This window comes from Triturus cristatus, chromosome 12 (genome assembly GCF_964204655.1).
Source record: "Triturus cristatus chromosome 12, aTriCri1.1, whole genome shotgun sequence".
NCBI classification, from domain to species: domain Eukaryota; kingdom Metazoa; phylum Chordata; class Amphibia; order Caudata; family Salamandridae; genus Triturus; species Triturus cristatus.
This window is the reverse complement of record NC_140595.1, coordinates 514,630,242-514,649,149: the sequence shown is the minus strand read 5'-3', so window position 1 is coordinate 514,649,149 and position 18,908 is coordinate 514,630,242. Positions and strand designations below refer to the sequence as shown.

Genomic DNA, 18,908 nt, shown 5'->3' with positions numbered 1-18,908 from the left:
AAGAGCTTTTTGTTTCAATGTTTATGTCATTTAGAAAATGCGATTTAATGGTTAAGGAAAATGATATTAAGGGCTCAGTGGTAGGTCGATGTTTAAGTCTAAACATTTATACATCTGTATATTGATAGGTAGATTGATAGATAGATGCGCGCCTAACAGCTAGTGCAGAAGTGGGAAGAAGGCCCATAATTAACCAATATTTCTACCAAAACCCCAAAAATCGCTACACTCGAACTTAGTTGTGGCAGTTTTATTCCGACAGAACATTAAATCAACCGCGCATTTTGACAAAACTGTGTTGCTCACGGTAGGGGTGTCCCTTTTTCACGTCAAATTGAATACAAAAAGCCCATCTCGTCAATAAAAGCTTTTAAATACTCACCACAATTCCCAGAAGCGTTGGTGGAAAAAACAAAAAAGAGTATACGACTCTCATAATAGAATATATATCCCCATAGATCTGCATGTAGTACTAGGAAGCAAGAGCTACAACTGACACTAGATATGGATGGCAGGCATTGGATTCACTGCAGCTCACAACCGAATGCGAATTGCAGAAAAGTTAAAGCGACGGTGAAGTGAAAGCAGCTGCGCGATCGTGTGAAATCTGACAATACAGATGGCACACTGCGCAGTGCTGCTCGTAACCGCAAGCCATAGGCCTTTTCACACGCACGAGCGTGTGAAAAGTCCAGATCGATTCCAAGAGGTTGTTTACCTAGATCAGCGCATGCGCACTGCGATCGACCTAAAAATGAATGGACGTCAGCGTGTCGGCGAGGGAGTTATTTGGACACAGTCCACTTCACATTGTGCGATGACCGATACGAAGTCACAAGGCACCCTCATACAATGCGCGGACGTGCTGTGGAAAAGGTTTCTGAATACCGTCTCACGCCAGGGGGAGGATCCTAAAGTAAGGAATCTACGGCTAGATGTATCTAAGATATCTAAAGCATAAGCATCTCTCGCTAAAGCGGCCAGGGAAACCTGAGCCCTGCTGGACTGACCCCTGAGGTCTAATGGGTTTATTCTTGGCCAGGGCATAACAAATTTTGTATACACAGGAAGATTAATCTTGACAGACTCCTCTTACTGCTTTTCCCTTTCCAGACTCTAGGGCAGAAAGGACTTTAGCGAGCATGAGCATCTTGAATTTCTCCTTTTTCAGGAAGAAATTGAGACAGCACTAGTGTAGCATTGGACAAAGGACTCTGTCCTTCTTCGGCACCAGAAAAGAGTGGGAATACCAACCATGACCTACTTCTGCTGCCGGCACCCTCCCTGTGGCTGACTTGGCCAAGAGAGCCACCACTTCCTTAAGGAGTAAGAGAGTAAGGCGATATGATCCTCCATCATCCTGTTGCAAATGAGTGGCATGGGTGGAGGGATAGTAACAAAGAGGAGGGAGGAGCCCCTTTGGACAATCTGTAGAACTCAGAGGTAAGATAATATCAACCTTAACTGGTGCAGGTTATGGACAATCCTGCCTCCTGCTGGGTGCCCAAGAGGGTCGGAGGGCAAACAGAGGCTTGGAGACTGCGGTTGCCGGGGGTGGTGGACTGGCCCGACCTCTGGCTATCTGACCCACGAGGTCTGTGGTACCAGGTCTTAGGCCATATAGGCACTGAGAAGCTTGCGTGCTGTGGTGGCTGGGTAGAGCTGTGTCTGAAAGCCCCTTCCGTGGCCACAAAAGTAGGGAAAGGCGGTCTAGGGTTGGCGAGGGGCCACAGAAAGGCTAAAGGACATGGCTGTAGCTCTACTATCCTTGAAATGCTCTAGTGCTGAGCCCGCCTTGTTTCTGAAGACAGAGAGCCCATCAAAGGGCATGTCCGTGAGCAAAAACTGGACATCCCCCAAAAAGCCAGTGGTTCTCAACCAGGTGCGGTACCCAAGGGTCACCGACTATGAAACTGCTCTGCCTAGTAAGTCGGTCATGTCCAGCCCACAGCGAATGGCAAAGTTAGCTGTGTCTCTCCTGTCAGCAATAACTTGAGTGAATCTTGGGTCTTCACTGAGACCACAGGCAGCAACTGTGCAACCGAGTCCCAGAGTGAATGGAAGCACAAGTTACTTACCTTCGGTAACGTTATATCTGTAAGATACATTAGTTAGTGATAGATTCCTTACCTTAGAATTACTCCCAGGCCTCAGAGTGGATCCCGAAAGGTCAGCAGTACCCCTGCGCGTCGGAAGGTGGCGTCCTGCGGCTCCACGTCTGTCGTAGGCGTCATGATTGCTGGGATGACGTCGCAGCAGCTACTTTGAAATCTCCCTCGCACGCTGGCATCAGTTCAGTACACTACTTTCTGCGCCAGGAATGCAGAGCCATGCAAGATCACCACTGGTGAATTGAAACTAGGGCCCTGAAAGGATGACCTTAACCCTAGAAATCAGTTTGCAGAACAGGGAGAATGGGTGGGGTGGTAAGGAATCTATCACTAACTAATGTCTCTTACAGATATATCGTTACCGAAGGTAAGTAACTTGTGCATCTGAAAGAGACATATTAGTGATAGATTCCTTACCTTAGAATAGATACCCCAGCAATACCAACCCCGGTGGTGGGTCCCACCAGAAAGTCACAAAGAACAGAACGGCCAAAGAAGACGTCTCTCCGGAGTTGGCGGTCAAGACAATAATGCTTAGTAAAAGTGTGCAGCGAGGCCCACATGTCTGCATGACAGATGTCTTGCAGTGATGCACAACGTTCCAATGCAGTGGTAGCTGAAGTTGCCCTGGTAGAATGGGCGTTCAGCCCAACCGGAGGTTCCTTTTTAGCCAGAGAATAACGACCCAGCAGGAGATAGTCCTCTTGTGTACAGCCCAGCCTTTCCTGGCGCCTATGTAGCCAACAATAAGCTGGTCATCCACCCGGAACTGTTGTGTGCGATTCAAGTAAAATGAGAGCGCACGTTTTGGGTCCAGACGGTGGAGCCTCACTTCCTCTCTGGAAGGGAGCGGAGGCGGAAAGAAAGTGGTCAGTGTGATAGTTTGTCCAATGTGGAAGGCAGAAACAACCTGTGGCAAGAACGAATGACCAGTGCGGAGCACAACCTTGTCCGGATGAACAGACAGAAAAGGAGGCTTACAGGAAAGAGACTGGAGCTTACTCACATGCCTAGCGGAGGCGATGGCAACTACGAAAGCAGTCTTTTAAGTCAGTAAACTAAGAGAACAGTTGTGATGCGGCTCAAAAAGAGCGCACATCAAATAAATAAGAACCACATTTAAGTCCCACTGCAACATCACTAACAGAATAGGCGGGAAAAGGTGAGTAATGCCTTTGAGAAATCTATTTACAACTGGGGACTTGAAAAGAGAGGGCTGATCAGGGAGCCTGAGAAAGGCTGAAATTGCAGGTATCCCTTAATAGTACCCAGAGCAGAGCCCTGCCGGGCTAAAGAAAGAAGGAACAAAAGGACTTCTGAAAGAGGAGCAGAAAGGGGATCCACAGCCTTGTTCCACCTGCAGGCGTATACCGATTTAGTGGATGGACGCCTGGCTGCCAGAATGACATCAGAGACTTCAGGAGGCAAGTCAAATGGAATCAACTGTCGCCACTCAATCTCCACGCAAGGAAGTGGAGGCTGGACAGTTTTGGGTGGAGGACTGTCCCCTGGTGCTGCGACAGAAGATCCTCCCGAAGAGGCAGTCGGATCGGGGGGATCCACGCTCATACTGAGTAGCTCGGGATACCAAACTCTTCGAGCCCAGTCCGGAGCCACAAGAATGACTCAGGCCAGGGCGCCTGATCTTATTCAGCACTCTGGGTAGAAGTGGTATAGGCGGAAAGGCGTTACAACAGACCGCAACTCCACTCGCGACGATAAGTGTCGCCGAGCGAGTGCTGCCTTGGAAATTCGAGCACGCAGAACTGCTCACATTGCGCGTAGTCTTCGGTGGTGAATAGATCTAACCAAGGCTCTCCCCACTGTTGAAAGAGACCTTGCGCCACCTCTGAGTGAAGACGCCATTCGTGATCCATCATGCACCTGCAGCTGAGTTTGTCCGCTCAGGCGTTCAGAGAGCCTGCCAAGTGTTGAACCACCAGAAAAATGCCCTGGTGTGCGAGGCACGTCCAGAGGTGCAGAGCCTCCTGACAAAGGGTCCACAACCCCACCCAGCCCTATTTGTTGCAATACCACATGGCAATGGCGTTGTCTGTGAACACCTGCACTACTCCCCCCCCCCCCCTTGACACAGGGAAGGAATACATTCAGTGCAAGTAGGATCGCCCGGAGCTCCAGAAGGTTGATATGGAGCCTAGGCCAGAGGCCTCTGACCTCCGCCTCTCCCATGTCGCTGCCCCATACCAGGTGGGACGTATCCGTCACCACAGGGTGCTCCAGTTGGGGAAGGGAGAGGGATCTGCCGCTGACCCAATGCTGGTTCATGAGCCACCACTGCAATTATTGTGCAGTGCCCTCCAAGATCTGGACGTACTCGGACAGGTTCCCCTGATGCTGCGCCCACTGGAACTTCATGTCCCACTGCAGAGCCCGCACATGCCATCTGGCATGATTGATCAGCAGGAGGCCATGAGGCCCAGCAGCCTCAAGGTCATCCTGACCGAAACCCAGGACAAGGGCTGAAAGATCTGAATCATAGCCCGAATGTCCCAGACTCGCTGCTCAGGAGGATAGACCCGAACCAGCGCCGTGTCCAGAACTGATCCAATGAAGAGGAGCTTCTGAGAGGGAATCAGGTGTGACTTTGGGACGTTGATGGAGAACCCCAGCATATGCAGGTCTGCCGGCCATAGTCTGGAGGTAAGAGATGACTGCCTAGGGCGAGCCCGTCTTCAACAACCAGTCGTCGAGATAGGGGAACACTGGAACCCCTAATCTGCGCAGATGAGCTGCGACCACCGCCATCACTTTCGTGAACACCCGAGGGGCGCTGGTAAGGCAAAAAGGGAGCACAGTGAACTGAAAGTGCTCTTGGCATACCGTGAATCGCAGGTAACGCCGGTGGGCTGGCAGGACAGGGATATGAAAGTAAGCGTCCTGCAAGTCTAACGCTACCATCCAGTCTTGCAGGTCTAGGGCAGACGACCAGAGCAAGTGTGAGCATCTTGAACTTCTCCTTCCGGCGGAAGCTATTAACGTTACGAATGTCTAAGATACAATGCAGGCACTTGTCCTTCTTTGGAACCAGGAAGTAGTGGTAATAACAACCACGACCTACTTCTGGCGTTGGAACGCGCTCGATGGCCCCCTTGGCCAAGCAGGCCGCAACTTCCTGCTGGAGAAGTGCCAAGTGATCCCCCGACATGCAGTGGTACGGAGGTGGCATGGCTGGAGGGGTAGTCTCGAAAGAGAGGGAGTAGCTGTAAGAAAGTGGCTCTGTATATACTGTTCCCAAATAGGTACAGTGTGCACAGAGTCCACAGTCCCCAGAGGTTTGGCAAAGGCTAAAGTTAGATATAACATTACTCTCTGAAGTGGTAGCTTGGTCGAGCAGTAAGGCAGTATCAGAGGACAGTGTAAAGCATTTGTTGTACACACAATGTCAGCAAATGGTCTCACACTCAAGAACTGAACTCTAGGCCAATGGTTGTTGTATAAAAATATGTAGTTTTATTTTAGAACCAACAATAGGTATCAAAATATACTTTCTCAGATTGAGATGCTTTAGTTAAATACATTTCAATCGGCAATAGACTTTTGAATATAATAGTTACAGTGGTTGCAATATGCAACAATTTCAAACACATTAATACATTGAGCTCAATGGGAATTTCTAGTTCAATGCAATTAGTTACTTTTAGGATTACTTTTCTAACCTCAGGACTGGATTCTAGATTCAGAACTGGGACAGTTCCTGGAAACAGGTAAGTAAATACGTTTTGGTTACAGTTGTGATTTTTAAGGAATATTATTGTATTTTAAAAGTTGACACTTGGAAACTTTTTCACATAGAATCACCAATATTATCCTAAGGGAGGAAATTTACTTAGCAGGTAAGTAGGGTTATCGTTACTTTTTCTTACTCAGTGTTGGATCCTGGATCCAGCACTGGGGCATCTCCTGTAAACAGTTTAAAGAATGAGTTTCTGTCATACAGGCGATTTATAATGAATATTTGTAAGTTTGCAAAATCGACACTTAGAAAATTTTTCAGCAAATCCAGGCAATCTTATCCTAGGGAAAGAAATTCAACTTGCAGGTAAAGTATGTTCTTGTTACTTTTGTAATCCAGTGCTGTGCTCCTAGGTTCAGCACTGGGACATCGATCTAAAACAGGTAGGTAACTACGTTTTCACAGTTGGTGCAATTTTTAAAGAATATATGTAGTTTGCAAAAATCGACAGAAGAAATTTCACAGAAAAACAGTCAATGATTTCCTATGGAAGAAAAATGGGTTAGCGGTAAGTATGGTTGTAATTACTTTTCAGGGTCAGTGCTGGGCACCAAGATCCAGCACTGGGATCTTTCCTGATAGGTGAGTATTTTCGTTTTCGTTACTCGGTTGATTTTAGGTGAATATTTTAAAGTTTAGAAACTCCACACTCCAATTCCAAGTGAAACCAGTCAATGTTACCCTATGGAAGAAAAGAGAATTAACCGCTTTTGGGTAAGTACTCGACTGGCAGAGTTAAGGTTCTGGGCATAGGCTCAGGGGTCTCCCAGGGTCAGGTCAGTACAGTTGTTAAACCCTCAGCGGCACAGGGGCAGCCGGGTGCAGAGGGAGTTAGGCCCAATGTTATCCTATGGGAGGCATGGGGCCCTTGGTTGGTGGCGGCTGGCTAGCAGGTCACGCAGCTGTGGGAGCTGGGCTCTTGGTCACTTGCTCAGGGCAAATGGGGAAGGGGAGTAGCGTAGAGATTGCACTGCCAGGGGCACTCGGGCGGCTTGGTGCAGGGTACGTTTGAGCCGTCGGGCACTCAATGGATTGCAATGGAGAAGCTCCAAAACTAACAAAGGCTGCAAGCTCGGGGACGAAGTTTCTTCAGGTGTGATCACCACTTCGAGAGGTAAGTTGGGTTGTTGGAGGATAGGTAGGCACCCAGGAGTTGGGCATAGGGGGCCGCAGGGCGCCGGGGTGCCTTTTGGCGTTGGGAAATCTTACCGTCGCGGTTGGGGGGGGGGGGGGGGGGGGGGGGTCTCTGGTTCTGAGGCTGCAGGCATTGTCAGGAGCGTCGAGGTGGATCCTTGGGTGCAGGATTCGGGGTCACAGTCGCCGGGGGGATGTCCTTGTGGTCTTTGTCCACTCCGGTACAGGCCAGGCTTGGCGGGTGCAGAGTGTGCAGGGTTCGCGGTTCCTGGCTGATGCCAGGGGTCAGTTACTTGATTTGAGCAGTACCACTGCTCATGGGAGTCCCAGTTGCTCAGTCACAAGGTAGCCAGGTCCTTCAGGGTTTGTGAGGTTGCTGACCACTGGAGATGCCGGGGCTTTGCAGGAGCAGGTTTTTGAGGGTTGACAGGTCGGTAGGGCTGGGGCCAAAGCAGTTGGTGTCGTCCTCTTGTTAGCAGCTGCACGGCGGGTCTTCTTGTTTCTTGATCTTCTTTGCTGTTTCGGAATATGGAACTAAGGAAGAAAGGTTCAGGGTGCCCCTAAATACCAAATTTAGGGGCGTTACAGGTAGGTAAAGGGCAGGTCACACTGGGTCCCTGCCCTGGGGTGGGTACACCCCCTATCCTGCCACTCTCTAGTGGGAGGGGGGCCAGTAGCCTAGTCCTGATTGGGCAGGGCTTCCCATCTTCCAGATGGCGAGAGCCCGGAGATGTGCTTCACATCGCCTCCCCCACCTGAGGGGTGGGGTTGGCAGAGGCTTGCACGCCCTCTGTCCTTTCTTGAGGTTTCCAGACAGTCTTCCCGCCAGAGGGGGGGTTAGAACTGGTAGGGGCCAGTTGCTGAGTACAGCAAGTGGCCTGGAGAAGCTCACAAAGGTAGCATGCCTGTGAAGCTTCCCCTGCCCATCCTGGGGGAGGAGACCTAGCACCTCGCCCAGGATGTGCATTGTTGCAGGCCCAGGAGAGTGGATGGCTCTCTACCCAGGGGTCCAGCAACATGTCTGCTGTGTGGCAGCCAAGGCAGCCCCTCAGACAAGACATGGATTGTAGGTTAGGTTCAGGGGGCATCTCTAAGATGCCCTCTGTCGTGCATCTTACAGTAAATCCCACACTGGCATCAGTGTGGATTTACTGTGCTGAGAAGTTTGATACCAAACTTCTTAGTCTTCAGTGTAGCCATCATGGTGCTGTGGAGTTCGTGTTGACAACCACCCAGCACCATATACTCTTAATGGCAGCACTGCACTTACAGTGCGCAGGAATGGACCTGGGTACTGTAGGGGCACAGGGCTCATGCACCTGTGCCCACACCACTGGCATAGGGCACCCAGCTAGAGGGGTGACTGAGGTTTGCCAGGGCAGTGTGTGTTGTGGGCATGTGTGTCATGTCGACTCTTTGTTTTGTTCTGCACCAAGACACTCAGCCTGCAAAGGCAGTGTGTGTGTGTGTGTCAGGGTACAGGCCCTCTAAGGGTGGCACAATAAGTGCTGTTGCCCTGAGGGGCCTTCTCTAGTCACCAGGCCCTGGCTGTTAGGCAGTTTTTGGGGAAGGAACACAGGCCCTGGGCACCTGATTGGCAGGATCCCAGGGCACAACAAGGAAAGTGCATCAGTTATCAGGAAAAAAGTGTGGGGGGGGGGGGGGGGGGTTACTGCAACAGAAACACACTTCCTTACAGTAGCCCCTTCGGACTATCTGTAAAACCCACCTGTTCAAAGTGATGGTGCGCCAGTGGGGGACGTGATGGCGAATCCTGCCGCCCACTGGCGTTTGGTGAGCCTGAAACACCAGACTAGGAAGGTTTGGAGGCAGTGGTGGCAGGGGAGGTGGTGGACTCAACCGCCCGCTGGCCCCGTAACTTACCTCGGCGCGTCCCACGTCGGCGGCTGTGCTGAGACTGTTGCTGCGCAGGCCAGTGGCTTTGAAATAAATGTGTTTGGGTGCCCCTTCCTTGGCCACGAAAGGAGCGAAAAGTAGAAGCCGAAGGAGTGTGCGTGGCCGAAAGGCCCAAGGACTTGGCCGTAGCCCGCGAGTCCTTAAAACGCTCCAACGCACTGCCTGCCTCGTCGCCAAAAAGGAAAGTGCCATCAAAAGGCATATCCATCAGTGTGTTCTGGACATCCCGAGAAAAGCCAGTCGTCCTCAGCCAGGCGTGACGGGGTAGCGCCACCGTAGTGGAAATCGCTCTGCCCAGCGAGTCGGCGGTGTCAAGACCACAACGAATCGTGACCTTGGCTGCATCTCTCCTCTCAGCAATAGCTTGGGAGAGTACCGTTCGTGCCTCCTTCGGATACTGAGGCAGCACCTGCGCCACCGTATCCCACACAGAGTGAGAATAACGGCCCAAAAGGCATGCGTGTTCACAGACCGCAACCCTGATCTGGCGGAAGAGAAAATCTTCTTCCCAAACTGCTCCAGTTTCTTGGATTCCCTGTCCGGAGGTGCGGAAAGGAATGCGCTCGTAGACACAGAGGCTTGGACGGCCAAGCTCTCAGAGGTAGGGTGTTGGGAGAGGAAAATGGAGTCGGCCGGGAGATGGCATCAGGCCACGTTCCGATCCACAGGAGCCCCTGTGTTGGGCCTGGACCAGGTGCCCAAAAGAACGTCTGAAAGTGTATCATTTAAGCGCAGCAGCGGCTCCGCAGAGGAAGCCGCCGGGCAAAGCACTTCTGTCAGGTTGTTAGTCCTGACGGCCACTGTAGGGAGCTAGAGGTGGAGAGCCTCTGTTGCCCTACGCAACACCACTGAATAAGTACCACCCTCCTCCATAGCCATGGTAGAAGGAGACAGTGCGCCAGGTTCTGGAGAGAAATCCAGATCACCGGCATCCTCCAAATCCTCTGCCCAATCTGGGTCTAACTGGCATTGGGCTGCGAGAGGGTCTTCTGACCCCTCCCAGTCCTCTGTAACCTGCTGGGCAGGTGGGAAAGGAGGAGGAGGAGGATGTAGAAAGGGATAAAAATTCCCCATCGGCGTCGATCGACACCGGTTCGGCACAGTCTCCATGTCGAGGTGGAAGCCGGGGACGACATCGGCCGGGGAGCCAACCAGCAGCGGTTCCGTAGACGTTGATGGAGGTCGTACGAGGTCAACTGACATCGGTTGGGATCCATGCATGGATCCATGGGGGTTTCACAGCGTCGAGGCCGGAGCCGTCGACGACGTCGGGCCGGAGCCATCGACTAAGAAGGGCGAGGATCCCCAGTCGATCCAACGGAGCCCGAAGGCGTGCCGGCGGGGCACGACGAGCCAATGAGACTGCCCGTGGCTGACAAATTCCTGCACCTGGGCCGGAGTCACCGACGGACCCGGGAAAGGTGGTTAGGCCGTCTGCAACTGCATAGGCTCCGCCGGACCTGCGGGGGTGGCAAGCCCTCATCCGTGTCGCGCGACAGGCTAGGTGAAGAGCGACGGCGCTTCTTATGCTTCATCTTACCTGACACAGAGTGCGAAGACTTCGTCGAACGATGGTGGCGGCTCTGCAACCGGTCCCTTGACCTCCCACGGGACCGGGACCTTGAACGGCATGGAGCCGACTCTCTAGCCTCAAACAACTTTCGGGACCGCTCCCGCAAAGTTTTCGGAGCCATGGCCCGGCAGTCGGGGCACGACGTGGGGTCGTGGTCACGCCCCTGGCAGTAGAGACACTCGTGGTGCGGGACCGTCACCGACATCATGCTGGGACAAACTTCGCAAGACTTGAAAACTGGCATCCAGAGACAAAAGTCCCCAAAAACTCAGTCAAAAATTGACTGGGGGTACCGTTCTCTCCGGATCTGCGCTTGCTGTCGCAGCAAAATAAAGAACTGACGTCAGTGCGCGAGGGCGACGTCTAAGTAGCTGCCGCGATGTCATCCCGGCCATCACAACACCTACGACGGACGCGTAGCCGCACGACGCAACCTTCCGACGCGCACGCAGGGGTACTGCTGACGAAAACTTTCCGGATCCAGTCTGACGCCTGGGGGTAATTCTAAGGTAAGGAATCTATCACTAACGTGTCTCTTTCAGATGTATCGGCCTAAAAGCAAACGCAGTGCTCACCGACCGCCGTGCCAAGCTGGTGGTGTAAAACTTCTTCCTGCCCAAGGTATCCGGCCTTTTGGATTCCCTGTCCGGTGAAGTGGTAGGGAATGAGCCATGATTTACACTGGAAGTGTAGGCTTGGACTACCAAGTTCTCTGTGGTGGGGTGTTGGGTGAGAAAGTTGGTGTCTCCTGGGGTGGGGAAATGGCAGTGGGCAATTGTCCTGTTCACAGGTGCCCCAGTGGAGGGCTTGGACAAGGCCCAGAGCAGGAAGTATGTGGTCTTCATTAATTGGAGAAGCAGTTTGGAAGGGGTGATTCTCAGCTGAATTACCTCTGTCAAGACAGTGTCGACAGCCAGAGCTAGAGGTCCAAGACCTGGGCTGCCTCCTCACCACCACAGCATATGAGGCTCCCTCCTCCTCAGCCACAGTAGAAGGAGACCCCAAGCTAGTATCTGGGGAGGTGTCCAGTCCAATGGCATCCGTCTAATGCTCACAACAGGTGTCCTCCTAGGGCTCAAAAGGGCTGGAATTCATAAGGGTCCAGTGGCCCCTCCCAATCTTCCCCAAGTCCTAGCCCAAAGGAATAGGGCTCTGGCTATGGCCTGGAGGGAACTGCTCCAGTTGGTGTTGAAAGACACCCATCCAGCTCCTGGTCAGAGTAGGGGGTTAAGAATGGGGCATACGCCAGGGATTTCGGCAGTGGAGCTGGCACTGGGGAAGGTTAAAGTGGCTTGACCGGTGTTGGGCTGGATCCTTCCATGGATCCAGGAGTCCCAACTGGTGCCGGGGGCAAACCCTCTGGTGGAAAACCAGTAGGGGCCCCTCTCGAACCTGCGGGCCAGAGGGTGCATTAGCGCCGCCAGACTGCCCTAAATATGGGGTGTAAGGCCTCATACAAATTAACCGAGTTGAGCGGGGTCGCTCCGGCTCCAAGAAATTCTGGAAGGTGCAGGTACAGGCTCAACCGTGGAGCCAAGCCTTTAATGCAGACGTGTTGCAGGCTCAACCGTGGAGCCAGGCCTTGAACGCAGACGTTCCCTCATCTCATTGTATGAGGACAGGGTAAAGTGTAAGGCTTCTTCGACTTCTTGTTTTGCTTTTTCTTGTGAGACTTTCTCTTGTGAGACGACGGACGGCAACGAAGATTGATGGCTCTGCATCTGATCCCAGGATCTTCCCCTCAACCGGGATCGAGACCATTGAGGTGTCACACATCGAACAGCAAAAACCTTGAGGGATCGCTCCCTCATAGCTTTGGGATGCATGGCGCGACAATTGACACAGGTCTTGACATTGTGGTTGCACTCGAGACATCAGAGGCAGACTAGGTGTGGGCCCGTTGCTGACATTTGCTGGTGAAGGGAGATACAAAGCTTAAAACAAGCCTTTCTGGTAGACATCCCTGCCATACCAGGAGACAAGTGTCACAATATCTTCAACAAAAGGTCATAAAAAGGTCAGTCCAGTGATTGGGGGTAGGTCTTCTCTGTATCTGCACTGACTGGCATGGAATGAAAACTGATATCAGCTTGTTGGGGTGGCATCTTTATAAACCTCGCATCACTTCCAACACAGACTACTCAGATGATGCTACACAGTGCCGAACACCACCACCCATCGGTGCGCAGGGGTACTCCTCACAGAAAAAATTCTGGATCCATTCTTATGCCTGAGGATAATTCTAAGGTAAAGAATCTACAGCTAGAAGTCTCTAAGAGATAGAAAGAGCCTGAAGCATGCTTACCCTCCTGGCTGATGTAATCACCACTAAAAAGGCTGTATTAAGCATCAGAAGCCTCAACAGGCAGCTGTGTATAGGTTTAAAGGAGGTACGCATAAGGAAAGTTATGCCCAAGTTGAGGTCCAGCTGGGCCATTAAAAACGAGGAAGGTGGAAACAGATGCAGTAAGCGCTTAAGAAAATGTGCCAGACCAGAAAACTGAAATAAAGGGGGCTGATCCGGAAAGTGCAAAAAGGCAATGACTGCAGACAAGTAACTTTTACAGTGCCCAAGGAATTGCCTTGCCATGCAATGCCAAGGATACCTCAAACAGCATATTCTGCAGAGAGGCAGCAAATGGATCACCTTATGACGAGAAGCACCGAGCCACTAACTTGTCCCAAAGGCAGGCGTATATTGTCTATGTCAAAAGATACCTGGCTGCCAAAAGGACATCACAGATTTCGGGAGGAAGATTTACAGAGGGACATGACAGGGCTGCACACTTGCATACCAAGTGTCACCTACAGAGATCGGGACCCTCCCATCAGTCTATGAAGTAATAGACTCCATCCTTTGAGGTGGAGACTTCACACTGGTTCCGCTCTCTGGACCAGCAACATACTTCATTAGGTCATCCTCGAACAGCAGAGACCCCGCCCGCCCTACCCGGGGACACCACATTTTACCAAGGTCTTGAAGAAGTGCCGCCCGACGGTTTGGCCTAAATGGCATAAAAGATGTCGACTATGCATTGATAACGCTATCCTGGTACCTAGGGTCCAAATGATAGCACCACTGTTTTTACTTAGTCCTGGACCCATATTTGATTAAATGTATTACTAACGGGTTCCGGTGCTTATTTTAAGTCCCTTTTTGCACACCACTATTCATACTGCCCACGTGCACTCACCACATACGGCGTCCGCAGAGCTAAAGAACTCTGCCAAAGTAGCCACCAGGCCCGTCAGACATTGCAGCGCCAGTCTGACGAGGAGCGCCCTATGATGAAGTATGACACCCTAACAGGTGTGTGAGGGCATTGTGATCTGAAATTCTGATCTCCCAGCAGCAATCACTCTGGCTTGATAGCAACTATTAGTGCATCTGGCCGTTGGAGGAGCTACTTCCTTTTTGTGTTATACCGGATGCTAAGCCCTGGAGGAGCTCAGGAAAAGGACCTCTCTAAACAACTTGCTCTTCCGTCCCCCCTTATTGATTTAAGGTGCTTTGAAAGGCACACATGGTGTCCTCCTTGCATATTACAGTTTGAACCAGTTCAGGAACCCTTGGTTCTCGTCGTGGTGCGAATTTGGACAAAGGACATGGGAGTATTCTCCCCTCTATCCAGGCCCTAATCTGGAAGGGACAACCCCCCTCCACACCCCCACCCGTCCCATCCCTTTCCTTAGGGTACTAACGGAATCCACCGTAGGTGGGTTCTCAGGTTCGTCGTGGGACCAGGCTCAACCCTGAAACTAGTTCACTATTCAATCGTCTGGACACTTAGACTTCATTTGACTTTAATTGGAACCAAGACTGCAACAAGAAAGGCTCCTGGTCTCGCTGTTCTTCAAGTCTTCTTCGTAGTCTTTGCTTCATCCAGGTTCCCCAGAAGAACTCTGGGCATCAAGGACATCCAATGAAATCTCTCTTGGAGTGAAGGAGTCACTCCCCTGCACCTGCAGGCACTGTAACGAAGCTGACCGGTCTGCTGCTCCCATCGTCCTACGGACTTCCCGAGGCCGGGCAACACAGGTGGTTGTTCTGCAGCTCCCTAGAAGTCTTACCTGTCGTCTCAGCAATTTTGAGGACAGTATCCCTCGACTGGGAAGTTGGGATCAAACCCCTGTGCACCGTAGCGACTTGCTGTTGCAAGGCTTGTTGGCTCTGCACTCTAGAGCTCTCCGGGCTACAAGTAGATCTAGCCTCCAGCACCTCCCTTCCTGAAGAAAGGAGTCTTTCCTGCATCTCCTGCATTGTGGGCCTCCGACGTTGATGGGATGCTTGAGGCTCTCTTGCAACTCCTGTGCCTTTGACCTGTGGGTCCTCTAGGGTCTAGTCCTGCTTCAGTGGGCTCCCCTGCTTGCTCGGCCCAGCTCTGACTCTCCTGCTCTTGGCGAGTCCCTTGGACCTTGATGGTCCCAACGTTTGATCCTTTTCATTCTCCACGCCAGTTGCGGGTACCAAGGTTTGTTGGTGCTCCTGCCGGACACAGACCACCTGTACACCGACATCCAAAATCTTGCGCATGGCTCCTGGTCTTCCTCTGCATCGTCTGGTCCTCACAGCTGCAGCAACAAGGTCACCGTCATCTCATCTGAACCTCCAGACATCTGTGAGCATTATGCATCCAAGTCACCTCCGAGGGAATAGACTCTGCCCCCCCCCCTCTGCTTGCAGGTCCTTCTCTTCAAGAAACTAACTTTGGATTCCACCAGACTCCTTCACAGTCTTCTCCAGAGGCATCTTTGTCTAAGTCTATCATTTTTGTCTACAGCAGGTTCCGGTATCTCTTCACCCCTATTCACCCAGCTTCCCTGGTACAGGTAACCTGGTTCCTGGGGCATCCACGGGTTGGGTGGCTCTCCAACCTTCTGTCTTTCAAAGGGTTTCTATGGAATCGCCTGGGAAGGGTCCCCTTTAAAACTGTTATCGCAACCTCTCCATTGACTTACATTGGGCATGCAGCTGTGTTTCCACTCTGCACACAGCCTCCATGGGGTTCCTGGGTACTTACCTTGGGTGGTTATATGCATCTCTGGCTCCTCTGGTCCAAATCCTGTTCTCCTTTGCAGTTCGCATTCCACTTTCTTAATATATGGTTTGGTCTCCCCCCTCTCCCCCCTACCACTTTGAGAGCTTTCTATGATAATCAAAGACCACTAAAATCACCATAAGGGTTGCCTGGATTAGTGCAAGGTGTACCACTTGAATATGTGTGCATCATATACTAAGCCAGCCTCCTACAGTATGAAATAGGCTGGTTTATTGAAGGATCCTCCTCCTAGAGGATGGAAAGCAGTGGAGAAAATCTGACTATGCTAGTTCTGGTGTCTAATTTCTTTTTTATTAGGGATTGGAAATATTAGGGATTGGAAAAGCTTTAAAGTTCTACTAAATTGTTACCTAATATACAAGACTTCACTTCTTTAGACAAACTTGAGTATCCTTTGTTGGAAGAATGAGGATTCAATCCATGCTAGGACCTAGCTTCGCAGGATGCTCATGTTGAGGGTTGTTGGGGTTGAGCGCCGTGGGCATACTTTGATTCCGAGCGGATATCAGCTCGAAAGTGCAGTCTGCCTCATCTCTGCTCAAAGGATGTTTCCTTCAACCTTGAATGACTGAGAGGGCCTTCCAGCATCCTCCCGTCTCAAATAGTGTGGATGGCACTGACTAGCATGTTTTGGGGCCTGATCTTAAGATAAGGCATGTTGCTCTCAAGGATTTCTTTTCTGTGAAGTCAAGACTCCTTTCAAGGCCCATCCTGTATGTGAGTAGGTGTTTTTCTAAAACAGGAAGTGTTTGACTGGTCACATGTCCACCCCTGAAAAATAAGGTGTGGCTTTAGTCCTCAGTGAGTTTCACTGGTGATTCTGATTCTCTGCAGTCAGTGTCTACAATGGAAATTGATATAGGATTCTTCTCCCTTTGTTGGTCTAGGCTACTAGACCATTCAGACCCATCATGGAGTTTAAGCCTTTGACTTCCTCTGCTACTGCAGCCGACAGAGACTGGGTACAGTCCTGGCACTGCATTTTTGTGTAATGAGCTCATCATATCTCCCTTTGGTACTTAAGATCTAAAGGTCCTTCATCAGACAGAGGTTACACAACCAATGTTGGTATGAGCGTAGAACTATCCTATTGCAAAAGGGGCACAACTTGAAGGAATGTAATATTTCTCATTCCCTTTCCATATAGGAGTCATTTGAGTCACAAGATATTCTCGAAGATGTGCCTCAATGCCATTTAGCTAAGTCCCTATTCCTGTTGTTGAGCACTGGATTTTTTCTTCTGTGCGCAATGGTAACAGAATATTCTAAGCACACCCAACCCTGATGGTGGAAAATAATAAATTACCAACCTTTGGGTACACTCTTTCTGGTGGGTTCTCCAGCTATTTGCAGATTCCTAATTTGTGAAAACCCCCAGGTGCCAGGCTGACTATAAGGTTTCTTTTTAGTTAGCATTAGGTGAGGCAGGCTTGGAAGAAGTTACACAACTCGGGAAAATTGCTCAAGTGATTTATAATGTTACACCTAAGGCAGAACTGGCTCTATGTTCCCTTACCCTAGGAGCAATCTCCAAGAAGCAAAGGTAAGGACTCAAGACTAGTCCAGCATGGCGGCTCAAGTTCACAGTGTGTCAAGTCAAAGAACAGTCAGTGATTGTATGATCTTCATCAAACATTATCAACCTCAATAAAAGGTAATACAATTTATCAATTTAATTTTCTACAGCGTAATCTTACTTAAAAATATGAAGAATGTATTAGATTAGATTTGTAAAAAGTTAACAAGTATGATACATGGTAACCTCAGAGTGCACTTCAAATTAAAGTACCAGCAAACTACTGTCTCTTAGTTTTCAAATGTAAATTCTACATAAAAAGAAAAATGCATGCCATGTACCATTTAGTAGTCAAAGTTACAATATTCTTGTTTGACTGATCAGAGAAACATAATTTACCTTTAATAAGATAAGGATGATTACAGCACTTCCTGAGCTCCATCATTGTGTTTACTAGGTTTGGAACATTAGCCTGCCCTGCTCCTTTGGAGAGAAATGCAAAGTTCTTCTCCAAGATTGCACGATAATATTTCTTTTGGATATTGGTCAGCTCCACCTCAATGATGGTTTCTTCCTTTGGGGCCAACTTTTTTTCTACATCTTCCTTCAGGCGTCTCAACATCATTGGTTTTAGGATTGCCTGCAGCTTTTGTACCTGAATGGACAAAAATAGTTTTGTACAAGATTTTGATCACAGGTTGTAAGGGTCCAGAGTGAAATGGAATATGTCCGAAAGATTTTACAAAAATATCAGTCTAAATGATGTTCCTAACATCAAATGCCCACATATCGATAAACTAAACTCTAGAAACTTTAACAAGTATGAGTTCTCAAGAACAATTTCAAGAAAAATATCAAGAACTGAATGAACCACTGTGAAAGGCTCTACAACCCTTTAAATAGCCAAGACCATGGGAGAAGGGGATCATATGTACTGGATCAAATGTCAGAGTGAGAGGGTGGCCTACTATGTCGCCCCTCTACTACATCTCCACAGTCTTAGCCCACAACTCCCTAATTTGCTATCCAAAGAGTCCACTATGGCTGTAACATTTGAGGACCAAGACATTAATAGTTTAAAAGGTAAATGCTACTTACCAGAATGCATCAGTTCTTGTCATGTAGAGCTGCAGATCTACACATTTTGCATAGATCGCCATCTGGTGTTGGGCCCGGATGTTTGCAGTTGTTTTTCCTCTTGGAATGTCTTTGGAAGTCACAAGGTATGCAACTCCTCCCTTGGGTAGTATTGCGCATGGGCTTCGGCTCCATCCTCAGATTGTTTTTTGCCAGCAGGGAAATGATGGAGCGTAGTAACAGTGAAGATGCCCATGTGTGTTTTATCTAAATAAGATAAACTGGAACAGATAAAGGTAGCCGGGGAGGCGGGTGGGCGTGTGTAGATCTGCAGCTCTACATGCCAAGAACAGATGCATACTGGTAAGTAGCATTTGCCGTTCGAGGCATATGAGCTGCAGATTACACACTGTGCATAGATTATATAGCAGTACCCATCCTTAGCGTCGACCACCAGTATCTGTTGCAGTGGTTTGAAACAATGTTTTGAGTACAGCCTGGCCCACACTAGCTTGTTGCTTCGTTTGCACATCTACACAATAGTGTTTAGTGAAAGTGTGCAGTGTTGACCATGCAGCTGCTTTGCAGATATCATCTAAGGGGATGTTCCCTAAGAATGCCATGGAAGCCCCTATCTTACGTGTAGAGTGGGCTTTAGGGGGGAACAGATAGCGTTCGTTTTGCCTTGTGGTAGCAAATCTGAATGCATTTGACAATCCACCTAGCTATCCCAGATTTGGCGATGGGGTTGCCTTTATGTGGTGGT

At 50.0% G+C, this 18,908-nt stretch overlaps 1 protein-coding gene across 7 annotated transcripts in view; it reads right to left on the bottom strand.

Annotated features, from left to right (window-relative positions):
• Window positions 1-18,908, bottom strand: part of CHD9 (chromodomain helicase DNA binding protein 9) — a 1,905,864-nt gene that overhangs the window by 1,048,927 nt on the left and 838,029 nt on the right. For all 7 annotated transcript variants that reach the window (XM_085637757.1, XM_085637759.1, XM_085637761.1 and 4 more), the window contains one exon: window positions 17,465-17,720. In XM_085637757.1, coding sequence (XP_085493883.1) covers window positions 17,465-17,720 — 256 coding nt within the window. The remainder of the gene's footprint in view (window positions 1-17,464; window positions 17,721-18,908) is intronic.